We start from the raw sequence: 12,695 nt of genomic DNA on the forward strand, positions 1-12,695 counted from the left end.
TGCACCTGCCTAAATGTAGGCAGTTAGGTATGTAACTGCTAGTATTCTAGAACCCATATGTGTAACTACTAAGCCTGCTCCTGACCTTCCAGGTCCATGCCCTCTTTGCAGTTGTGCTCTCTGGATTTTGTGTGCGTAATTTATAGAATACAGACTAATGGCAGTTATGCGTGTAACTGTTAATTACTGACAAGATCAAGGCCAATTATAGCCAATAACTGTCATTAATGCCAATTAACAGCTAATTAAGCTATTATGTGCAGAACTGACATTATTCTGTAACTTGTGCACCCAGATTTATAGAATTAGAGGGAAAACCTATATGTCTGACACTATATCCTAGTATTGCTATTCCTAGGATTTAATTTGCCTATCTCCAAATTTAGCTAATTGTTTTATCTGTGTTTTATGCTGATATTTTATCATGTTACTAATGTTATGCTGTTAATACAAGGCAAGCTATCCTGTTGTACACCACCTTAGAAGACTCCGTTGTTAAAGGCAGTTAATATATGCTAATAAATAAACAAATAATTAGATCATAATCTAAACCCTGATAAAATATTTTGATTACTTATTCAACAAAACAATTCAACAATAAGTATCTTTGTGTGAAAAACTATGTAAACCTTTCATTAGTAACTTGTGGTACCTCTTTAAACAGCAATAACATCTTTAATCTCTCTCATCACGCATGATGAAATTTGGTTTATTCTTTCACATACAGATGGATTAGCAATAATTCCACAAGGCATGTACTGTATCCTTTCCCTACCACGTGTTGCCACACCCCTATCCTTGCTGAACTTGGTGATTCAGATGCATATTTCATTTTCTTTGTTGTAATTTTTACTGTGAAATCGAGTGACTGAACAGCATAGTTCTCTTACTGGTTGCTGTGTACAGTGACACCTAGTAACTGAATCGTGTACTTTGTGACTGGTTTAGAACATAAGAATAGCTATACTAGGTCAGACCAATGGTCCATCTAGCCCAGTATCCTGCTTCCAGCAGTGGCCATTCCAGGTCACAAGTACCTGTCAGAAACCCAATTAGTAGAACCACTCCAAGCTACCGATCACAGGGCAAGCAGTGGCTTCCCCCATGCCAGTCTCAATAGCAGACAGCGCCAGAGTTTTGGTCATCAGCCCCTGAGTCTGTAACTAGAGGTGCCTTTGGACAGAAGTGGTCTTTTGTCTCTGTCCTGCCTCTCAGAAGCTGACTAAATGATCAAGGGAAAGATCTTTAGGATAAATACCAGAACAGGGATTAGGGTAAAAGAAAAGTGAGTATTTGCATATTATCTCCTTTTTGACTTGGAAAGGAAAGTGGAGTGGACACAGGATCTTTCAGCCATGGATGTCACAAGGAGGGTGTGTGTGTGTATGTGTGTGTGCTTACTGGAGTGTTAAACTGTAGTTGAGTACCAAAGGAAAACTACCTTTGCCAACATAGGACTTGATAGGTGATGCCTAGAGAAGAGCTTGGGGTTTTGCCAAAGCTTGAAATACTGTGAGATTTGTCATACTCAGAGTGAAGTAAAGAAGAGGTGAATGAGAGCTGCTTGGAAGTTATTTTTCAGTGTGTCAAGAGAAGTTACAGTTATTGTGGATAAAGAAGAAGGGATACTTGTCAAAGGGACTTTTCAGAAGAAAAGAGGGCTCCTGGGTATGGAACTAAGAGTTTGTACACAGTACGGGGGCAATTCTATAAGGTGTGGTGACAGTCCAAAAACTCCAAAAAGCAAAAAAGTACCAGGAGCCTTCACAAGTGGGGCAAAACCTTTAATTGTGCATCATATATCATTGACCTGACACGGGCTGTGTTTCGGTGTGAAGCACCTGCATCAGGGGTCGTCTGATTATAATTATCTAAGATGAAGAGAACAGCTGAAAGCTGAATTCATATCAAACATGACTAAAATCTGTGCAAAATGCAAGCACAAAAATGTCTACTTGCTCCGCATGGGAGCGCAGCGTCCCTTTTACTCCAGGCTGTTAGATTGTGCCTGGAGTAAAAGGGACGTGCGCTCCCATGCGGAGCAAGTAGGCATTTTTGTTCTTGCATTTTGCACGGATTTTAGTCACATTTGATGTGAATTCAGCTTTCAGCTGTTCTCTTCATCTTAGATAATTACAATCAAACGACTCCTGATGCAGACGCTTTGCGTCAAAACATGGCCCGTGTCAGGTCAATGATATATGATTCACAATTAAAGGGTTTGCCCTACTTGTGAAGGCACCTGGTATTTTTTTGCTGTTTAGCCTATTCTATATTGGCATCTGGGCGCCCAGATTACATTATAGAGTACTAGCTTAAGCCAGTATTGGCACGCCTTTCAGGAAGCATAGAGTGTAAGCAAATATTGATCGATAAGATACAGTAACAGGAGTTAGGAAATAAGGGGACTAATTTAAAGAAAGTTGCAAATGAGGTCAGAAAGGTGGTTGAAAATTAGCTATTATAGGAATGGATAAACATGTCTTGCTTATAGTATGTGCAGTTGGTGTCATTCCTTGTGTGTGTGTGTGTGTGTGTGTGTGTGTGTGTGTGTGTGTGTGTGTGATTATCAAATTAGTTACTTCTTCCATTAAAGGCTTGGGTGAAGAGCCAAGCTTTCACCTGCTTTCTATGTCCCCATTGAATTTACGAGCACCCTTACAGAAGAGCATTTAAGTGCCCTTCTGGTACTTCTGCAGGTAAGTGTACATTCACATGCATAAAAGCTAGTATTCTGTATATTTACCAACCTAAAGGGTGTCCATTTATAGAATTGCCTTTAACATAGCAGATGTAATGTCTGTATGCTTCTGTGTTTGTGTGCAACTCCGTCAGTGTGGATATACACCATATGCTTGTGTCTATATATACTCACAATTTAATTGCCTCTTCCTAAGCAACTGTATATGATCTTTATAAAAGAGAGGTTATAAGAGTTTGTATTTCATTCTAAAAGTGATTTGTTACATACTATATAAGGCTTTTACAGAGCAGAAGGCTCACTTGGTTTTGCTGTTGGTTTGGAGTCCACTGAATCCTTTGATTAAACAAACTGAGATATTGAATATGCTGGAGATTTTATTCAGAAGACAGAGAAGAGTTGGATATGATAATGCTGTTGTTATTGTAACATAACTGGGACCGCTGTACATGAACCTAAAAGTACATCCCCTTATCTCATGTTTGTTCTGTCTGTCTGTCCTAATTAGATTGTAAGCTCTGTCGAGCAGGAACTGTCTCTTCATGTTCAAGTGTACAGCGCTGCGTACGTCTAATAGCACTATAGAAATGATAAGTAGTAGTAGTCTTTGTGATTCCGGAATCTTGCTGCTCTTTGGGGTTCTGCACGGAATCTTGCTACCATTTGTCCATATCCCTTATTTGTCCTGTTTGTCTGTCCTAATTAGATTGTAAGCTCTGTTCAGCAGAGACTGTCTCTTTATGTTCAAGTGTACAGTGCTGCGTACGTCTAGTAGCGCTATAGAAATGATAAGTAGTAGTAATAGTAGTCTTTGTGATAGTAACATAGTAACATAGTAAATGACGGCAGAAAAAGACCTGCATGGTCCATCCAGTCTGCCCTACAAGATAAACTCATATGTGCTACTTTTTGTGTATACCTTACCTTGATTTGTACCTGCCCTTTTCAGGGCACAGACCGTATAAGTCTGCCCAGCACTATCCCCGCCTCCCAACCACCAGCCTCGCCTCCCACCACTGGCTCTGGCACAGACCGTATAAGTCTGCCCAATACTATCCCTGCCTCCCGCCACCGGCTCTGCCACCCAATCTCGGCTAAGCTCCTTAGGATCCATTCCTTCTGAACAGGATTCCTTTATGTTTATCCCACGCGAGTTTGAATTCTGTTACCGTTTTCATTTCCACCATCTCCCGCGGGAGGGCATTCCAAGCATCCACTACTCTCTCCGTGAAAAAATACTTCCTGACATTTTTCTTGAGTCTGCCCCCCTTCAATCTCATTTCATGTCCTCTCGTTCTACCGCCTTCGCACCTCCGGAAAAGGTTCGTTTGCGGATTAATACTTAGTAGTCTTTGTGATTCCGGAATCTTGCTGCACTTTAGGGTTCTGGACGGAATCTTGCTACCCTTTGGCCTTATATCTTATTTGTCCTGTTTGTCTGTCCTAATTAGATTGTAAGCTCTGTCGAGCAGGGACTGTCTCTTCATGTTCAAGTGTACAGCGCTGCGTACGTCTAGTAGCGCTTTAGAAATGATAAGTAGTAGTAATATAGTATTTTGTTGTGTTTATTAAATTTTAATGTCCTTAGTGCATTTATCTCACGCCTAATGCCATTATATAACAATACAGCTCATGAAATCATTTTTAAAAAGTATCAGAAAACATCAATGAATTTCACAATGAAAATTATATTTAAAAGGCCACGTACAATAAGAATAAAAAGATCAGAACACACGATAAGAAAGAAACCTCATTATGTGCGCGCGTGCACTCTGTGGATACATGTTTATAGACTGCATAGTGAAGCGCGTGTGAGCGTATAATGTGTGAGTGTCAGCGGGGGAGCCGGAGGGAGGGGGCGGGTGGCGAAGAGCGCGCATGCGCAGAGCTCAGCGGCTCTTTCCGATCTGCGGCAGGAAAACCGCAGCGGCGCCGGGAGACGGGAGATCCCGGAGGAGGTGGGGAGGGGGGAGCGGCCAAGAGACCCGGGCACGAGGGCTAGAGAGTGAGCGAGATAGAGAGGGAGGAGTCTCCTCCCCGTCGCTCATGGACACAGGATAGGATCGCGGCCGGGGTGGGCGCCGAGGGCTCGGGGCGTTCTGACAGCTCTCCGGCTGGGAAAGACGGGGAGCGGGAGCCGAGCGCCGGGGCCCGGCCGGATGAACCGGAACAAAAGACCCGGGGAGAGGAGAGCGGTCAGCGCTGCAGTGGCGGTGACCCTACCAGCCTGCCTACCGTCACCATAGGATCTGTACTTAGTGATCATTTTTTTTTATTTTTTTTTCTACTACAAATTAGTGTTATTTATAAAAAAAAAAAAATTCGAGCTTGTGTAGAAAATCATGTAAATGGCTGTAAAGATGGGCGATGTCGCAGACAGCAAGGAAGCGAGGAGGACCTTCATTGTTCCAGCCATCAAACCTTTTGACCATTATGATTTTGCTCGAGCTAAGATCGCCTGTAATCTGGCCTGGCTGCTGGCCAAAGCCTTCGGCACAGGTAGGTGGCTCCTTGCTCGGCTACCGGGAGATTTACGAGGCAGTTCTGGTGCATTTCGGAGAGGGAAACACCCCGCCTCCTTCTGTTCCTTCTTGGGCACATTTCCCACCGTTGGCTCGAGCGTTGTCCTCCTTTAGCTGTCTGATTGCAATGGGAGACCCGCCGCCCCCAGCCTGCCTCCTGCAAGCTCGGGAGTTGCTAGCATTGAGGAATGAAGGGCTGGGAAAGCTCTCTCTTTAGCCTGGAGATTTCCGGTGAGATCAAAATCGGGTTCAGGGAGGCGAAGCGAGGAAGAAACCTAACCAGGCTTCCCGCAGTCCCTAGAAGTGACCCTTCTGCTGGCGGCCGGGGGACTTTTCAGTGATATAATGACGGATCGCCATCATTTTTCCATCTTTTGTTGGTTATTGGTCTTATGGAGTGCCTCCTAGATGCAGCTGTTAACTAAGTGATTACATTTATTGTTATTTCTATTCTGTTACTAAACAAGATGATGGAAAAAATTTTAAGCATTGTAGAAGTACAGATCCAAAATAAACACTGGGTATAATGTAATGATGAGCTGTCGTTAAGTAGAAGTTTGAGGAATAAGCTGTATTTATGCTAGATTTCATCCCTGCCCCCTGATGACTGTGGAAGAGGGCTGCCAGTTATGCATGATGTTGATGGGAGCTACATGTCAGATACGTCAAACAAGAAAAAAAAACAACAGCCTGGGGATATAATTGCAAGACCAGAGCAAAAGTGGAGAGCAAGATAATTTTGGTACCCTACCACTGCTCTCGAGATGAGGAGAAACCTGATGACATTAATCATTGGGCCTCATAAGTTGTAATTCCAATGAAAAATATGATTGAATCCAAATTAAAAAAAAAACCCCACATTTGAAGTGGGAATCTATAAATCAAATAGTGGCATATAAAAGTTTTAATTGATGTAGAATGAAAATGAATTCATGAATTAGGTGTGCATCAGCCTCAAAATGAAGTTAAACTATATTGCTCCCACACTGGGAAATGTTTGATTTCATAAGAAATTGTGTAGTCTCTGTTGTTTTTCACATTGTTCCTCACTATTGAGTGTATCTGAATATCTGTAGGTATTTTAACCATCTCTAGCTTTCAGAAACTTCAGTCTTATTGGAATTTCAGCTGCACAGTTCCTTGACATATCAATTAAGATTTCTTAATGTTGACATAATACAAGTTAATTGCACCTTGGGATATGCTTTATCCAGCGTAAGCATGCCAATAGTTAAAAGTCCTTATCTACCAGCATCTGCTATATTAACTTCCCCAGTTTGCCTGTACTACTCTACTCTAGGGCTATGTCTTAATAGTTGTCTGCTGCACAAACTTGAGTACCTGTGCATAGAAGCCAGCTCTGTGGGTGCTGAGCATGCCTCCTACATTGTGTCCAGGAGAGGGAATTTATATTATGTTTGGCATGCCCATTCGTTTTGAGATGTTGACATCTGTGCACCAGCGGTATATCATTCCTGATTCAAGTCAGTTCTCTTTTGGATTCTCTTATATTTTGGGTAGATGAATGTAGGTTTTCCTATTGAAACCAACATCCAGGCCCTCATATTTTTTTCCTTCCATCCTCTCAACTCTGATCTTACCAATGCCCTCTATATCTGTCTCAAGCATACATAGGTAATACTGTGATTCTCTGCCAGTTAATTTAGTGACACGCTTCATGTTTCAGTTTTGTGGTATGTACAATTTGGATATTTGCGTTTTTCACTCGGCCTCTAATTTATGGGGGTGGGTGATATAATCTCGTCTGGTTTCTTCTCATCCCTGAAAAACGGTGAGCGTGGTTTGTGTTGTTCAGCAGTTTTGCTTCTGGTCTTGTAGCTTTCTCCCTCGTTCTTTTCAACTGTTCATCAGTGGCTGTATAATTGAATGAGTCGATAGTTTTGTAGCAACTTCAGCTTTGACAACTTTATCTTCAAGGGTATTGATAAATGCATTTTTTAATGAAACGTGTTCATTTCTTTAGAGTTTCCCCCCCCTTTTCGCTAGGCTTTGCAGACGTAAAATCAGTGCAAACCTAAAGAGACAGGAAACTGCTGCTGCAGCTGAATGTTCTGGTAATAGTTTCCTTTGAGGTTTTCAGAAATGATGCCTTACTTACTGCAGCTTTTATTCCCCAGGCTTGGCTGGAGCAACTTTTTTAAAAACTTATTTTTAACTATTGCTCAGTTTTGTAGTTTGCATTACGCATAATCTCAGTTGCTTGTTAGGCAAAATAGACTGATTAAATCATAAGAGCCAACTTTTCATAATTATTGGGGGTGCTAAGCCCAGTAGAAATAACCCCTCCCTGGACACATACAAAGAATTTTCTCAATATTGGGGGTGCTCAAGCACCCACAGCACCCACAGAGTCGGCGCTTATGGATTAAATCATTGTCCTGTGTTTTCTGCCAACAGATTAAATTCTAGCAAAAGGTTGACCCTAGAACTTGTGTTGCTAGTTCTGAAGCTACCAAATAATGTATGCTTGTGTTTGCTTCATTTTGTTTTTAAGATGCTCTCAGCTGGGTTAACCAGACTCTTACATTTGGATACTTTGGCTGAGAGAGGTGTTAAGTGGAGAGTGTCAATTTTTGGATCTTGAATTGGATATTTTTGTTGTCAGGCTTCTGGTTTTGGAGTGCAGTCTGACAGTTGCATCTGGTAAGTCTCAGTTGTACTTGACTCCAGAATGTCCAGTTTGGTTCCTTCTTTGAGTCGTAACCATTGTGATCCACAAATGAACTTGCCTCTAGCACAGAGAAGGATTTTGCTGTGTCCTCTGTATAACTGCATTTCTGGTGCTTTATTTGAAGCAGAGGCGTAGCCACACTGGGTATTTTGGATGGGCCCTTCCACGTGCCCCCTCACCCCCAACTACACACTACAAATATCTTCCCAGAGATATTTTTTAAGCTTTCTTTTTTCACCTACTCCACATCTCCCGCTCCTCTACGGCGTCCCGGCATTTGTGCTCCTTTCTCTGAACTCCATCCCTCCGCAATGTCGGTACAAGCGTCCTCGGAGCCTGCAGCGATTCATTCTCACTGCTTGCGCTGGCCCCGCAGGCTTATGTCTGCCATGTCACACCCTTACTGACATCGTTGCCTGTTTCCTGGCTGGCAGAATGTGGCAGATGGAAGCCTGTAGGGCCGGCGCAAGCAGCAAGAATGAATCGCTGCAGGCTCCGAGGACATCTGTACCGACACCGGGGAGGGAATTGGTTCAGAGACCGGAGTGCAGATGCCAGAATGCTGCGAAGGAGTGTGGGGGGGGGGGGGGGGGGAGAGCAGTGTGGCGCTGCAGCTGTGTGGGCCTGAGCCAAGATTGGGTGAACCTAGGCCCACCCGTAACTACGCCACTGATTTGAAAAGCAATTTAAAATATGGTTAAATAACGCCCTTGTAAATTCAGGATATCTTGGTCCCATTCTTTCAGGATCTACTATTCAAATTGTCTTCACCACTTAGAGTAGGGGAAGGTTCCTGCTCTCCCAAAGTATCTGTTCATCTTCAGGGAACACAGCTTGGAACTTTTCATCTTCCAAACTGATAGTGCTGGAGCCAGCCAGTAAGCTGCAAAAAAGTTAATTGCCACTCCAGTGGATAAATCTAAAATTGTGTTATATCTAATTTTCTGTACCTTTTGATTGGATATTGTAATGTACAATGAAAGAAGAAATAGAGTAAGTCAAGCTTCAGTGGTATATACAGATTGGTCTTTCACAAGTGCTACATACTGGAGTTTCCCAAACCTGTCCTCAGGACCCTGCAGCTAGTCAGGGTTTCATGAAATCCACAAGAAATACATATGAGGGAAATGGCTGCATACATTGGGATCTGGTACATATGCAAATATAGCTCGTGTATATTTATTCTGGATGTCCTGAAAACCCGACAGACTACACAGTTTCCTGGGCAGGTTTCAAAAGTAGTAGCATATCATATAAACCCAGTTTGAGACACTTGAACCTGTGCCAGATGAGGATGGGTGAGTAAGTGACCTTCAGTGACCCTGACAAAACTGATGTGATCCCAATGTATGGCTTATTACCACTGGCAGCCTAAGTAAGAGCAAGCATGGGGCTCCATGTGGTATATAGTGCTGGCTCTGGAAACTTCTTCAAAGCAACTGCTTCTCTGTGATTTGAAATCGGCTACAGATGTGTGGTGTTCTTTTTGGTTTCTCTTACATGCTCCCCTGGGTTGTCAGAGAGGATTAAGAAGTATAATGAAGGTAGTTCCACTGCTTTAGCACTGTATTGTTTGACGCATCTTTTGTCAGGACTTATGTAAGTGTTGGCTGTTCACTATCCTTGTGCTTTTCTATAGATATTTTCCCAAATGTTCCACCGCCATGGTCTTTGCTCCCTCTGTTTGTAGGTACAGTGCTGCCTCTCACTTATTATGCATTCTAATCTGGTAATGCCTGGCTCAGGGGGATCTGAGGGTCAGGTGGATCCTAAGAGAGACCGTGGCTCTGTGTTCAGGGCCGGTCTTAGCAATTGTGGGGCCCTATGTAGACCAGTTCAGTGGGCCCTGTGCCTGCCCCCCCCCCCTTGCCCACCTGCACCTGCCGAAGTGGGAAGTGGACCAGTAACTCCAGGAAGCTGATGTAATGATGGTATAAGATGAATAAATGTTATTGTAGCTCGACACAGTACTATATTTCGGCCACAGGCCTGCCTCAGGAGTCTTTGATGATCTAAGGATGGAAAAAATGATCTCCGTATATGTTGGTCTTTAACCCACACAGTGTACCGGCGCAGTGAAAAACAAAGCGTGTTTGGAGTTACTGGTCCACTTCCCACTTCTTCACTTGTACTTTTAGGCTCCGTGGGTTTTTCTGTTCTTCCACCTAGATCTCCCTCACCTGCACCTGCCACCAGAAGCCATAATTTATCAGTTTAAAAGGTTTAGAGCTCTTGGAACCCCACCTCAGCCCTTACATTGCTATACATCCATCACATTTCAGTAGAGAGTGGCAGACAGCGGCAGTGAGTTTCATATCCTGTCAGCTGCCGAGCCTAGAGCCTCCTCATCGCTGCATCCTGCTGTTGTGGAAGCAGGAAGTGACATCAAAAGGGGGCAGGACACAGAAGTGAGGAGGCTCTTGGCTTAGCTGCTGACAGGATGTGAAAATCACTGGCGCTGCCTGATGCTCTCTACTGAAATGTAGATGCACATTAAGGTACGGATCAGGGAGGTGTTTCAAGACAGGAGGACAGATGTGTCGGAGATGCAGGGCCGCTAGGAGCGCAAGGCCCTGTGCGACTGCCCCTGTTTCCCCTGCCTAAGACCGTCTCTGTCTGTGCTTAGACAAATGGACTGAGAACCAGAAGTCTAGAGTTGCCAGTTCACTCTGGGTCATCCATACAGATTTATCCAGTGCTGGTTTAGCCCCACTGCTTTACTGCAGTTGAACTTCTGATTACCCCATTGATTTTCCTTAATTAGTCAGAAGTTCATGCATTCATGCCCAGATGATCAGAAGCAAACGCAGGTGCTAGAGGCTGATAGCACCATACTAGTGCCTGTGTTTGCTACCGCCTCATGATCAGAGCCCCTAAGCACGTGAAACAACAAGCTCGTGGGCTCTGAACGCAACTAGCATGCAAAACAGGGCTCTTAGCAAAACTGACATGCAAATGCATGCTAAATGTATTCCTTCCCAATGGTTAGCGAGCAGTGCGTCAAACATGGTGCTCTGTCCTTGGCAAACTCTAGCCCAGCTTAGAGCTGGCATTAGGGTTTGCAGACCATTGGGAAAAAATAGTGAGCCCTGTCCAGCATGCATTTGCATGCTAGCAGGCCCCCCATTCCCCCCAATGCAGCACTCCCCCCTCCCCCCGCAGGAGCAGGAGCCCCAACCTGCCCTCCCCCAACACAGGTTCAGGGGGGCTGGAGATCCAGTGGGTCTCCAGCCCCACTAACCCCCCCTAGTATCCCCTCAAATGGTTCCCAGGTGGCCCAGTGGGGCGTGAGTCAATTCCTCCCCCCTCGACCTGGTGTCTAGTGGCCCTTCCCCACCTCCCTATCTTCATTGGAGAAGAGAGGTGGTGCCCAGCCCTGCCCAATGCATCCTGGGATGCGCTGTGCGGGGCTTCACACCATATAAGGTAGTTTCTCCCAGAGATGAAATTGTGTTCCTTTATAATATTGCCCATGATTTTGCATGAAATGTACCACAAAAAAGATACATGTGAACCTGGTTTGCACATTATGCAGCTGGGCCGTTATCACAGGAGAAATATCGCATGTTAATAGCAAATGTCCACAATTTGAAATGTGGGTTGGTGCCTGGACCTCATAATTTCCCATTGCCTCAGGTATGCCATATTTTCTAAGCTCTTCAGGGAAGGTACTTATGTAGCATTTGTTGACTGGTGTAGTGCACTGCAGAAATGCAGACAAATAAAACAGGTAATTGAGCATGCTTGAGATACTTGAAAGTGTGTGTGGTAACATATTTTGCCCTCCCCTCTCCCGCCCAAATGTCTTTTTTTTTTTTTTTTTTTTAACTCAGATCAAGTCTAGGGTCTGAGGTATGAGCTGAAGACTTGTCCCTGGCTTTTTGAGTGAGTCTGACAATCTGTAAACTATGGGAGTAGGGGGGTGGGGGTACGGTTAATACCCTGCAAATGATTAACTTGATTACATTAATGATTCTTTCTAAAGTAGGAGGATTACATATCTTGTAAAAATAGAAAACACCAAAAGCTGATGTGAGGCATTTGGTGCCAGGTCAGTGCAAAATTAATTAAGGCAAGACAGAATCCGCATGACAAGCTGGTGCCTGTGAGGGAAGATGATGAAGTAAGGGCATCAGTAAAAGGCCGCCTTATACTGTAGATCGCTCTTACATTTTGTGGTGTTCATTGAAACATCTTCAGGCTCTGATGTGTTTTCAGGCATGAGTCCTTTTAAGTCCACTTTCAGTAATGTTGTGCATATCTTGAAGCAGCAGTGCTTGTATAATATCTGGAGTTTTAAAAGAAGACTCCTGATTGTGGAAGAAAAAGATAGAGACTGCAAGCAGCTGGGGTCAGCCTGCTGTGCACTGGTAGAGGACGTGGTTCTATTCCTGAATTGGGCTTTTGCTTTCACTGTGGACCAGGGCTGCAGGAGAAGGCAATCAAGGTGATGTTGGAAATTATTAGCAGACTTTGACCAGTGACTTTGGGCAGGATTTCAAAATTGACGCACCTGGAGCAAGTGAATTGTTCTATGCAGGGAGTAAGAGAAAGTAGATGTATTTCTGGAGCTGATTGGGGGCTTAGTAGGGGATGGGTTGCTTCAGCCTTGACTGGGGTTAAGGAGGTGGCAGCAGCAGTGATGACACAAGCAGAAAAGGCTCTTGACATGGGGAAGCTACTGCTTGCCCTGGGATTGGTAGCATGGAATGTTGCTGCTATTGGGGTTTCTGTCAGGTACTTGTGACCTGGATTGGCGACTGTTGGAAACTGGATACTG

At 44.1% G+C, this 12,695-nt stretch overlaps 1 protein-coding gene across 3 annotated transcripts in view; it reads left to right on the forward strand.

The window, feature by feature from the left end:
• Positions 1-4,609: 4,609 nt before the first annotated feature.
• CAMSAP2 (calmodulin regulated spectrin associated protein family member 2) overlaps positions 4,610-12,695 on the forward strand; it is a 260,298-nt gene continuing 252,212 nt past the window's right edge. For all 3 annotated transcript variants that reach the window (XM_030205237.1, XM_030205239.1, XM_030205238.1), the window contains exon 1: positions 4,610-5,200. In XM_030205237.1, coding sequence (XP_030061097.1) covers positions 5,050-5,200 — 151 coding nt within the window. In that variant the 5' untranslated portion in view covers positions 4,610-5,049. The remainder of the gene's footprint in view (positions 5,201-12,695) is intronic.

Source organism: Microcaecilia unicolor, chromosome 6 (assembly GCF_901765095.1).
Source record: "Microcaecilia unicolor chromosome 6, aMicUni1.1, whole genome shotgun sequence".
NCBI classification, from domain to species: domain Eukaryota; kingdom Metazoa; phylum Chordata; class Amphibia; order Gymnophiona; family Siphonopidae; genus Microcaecilia; species Microcaecilia unicolor.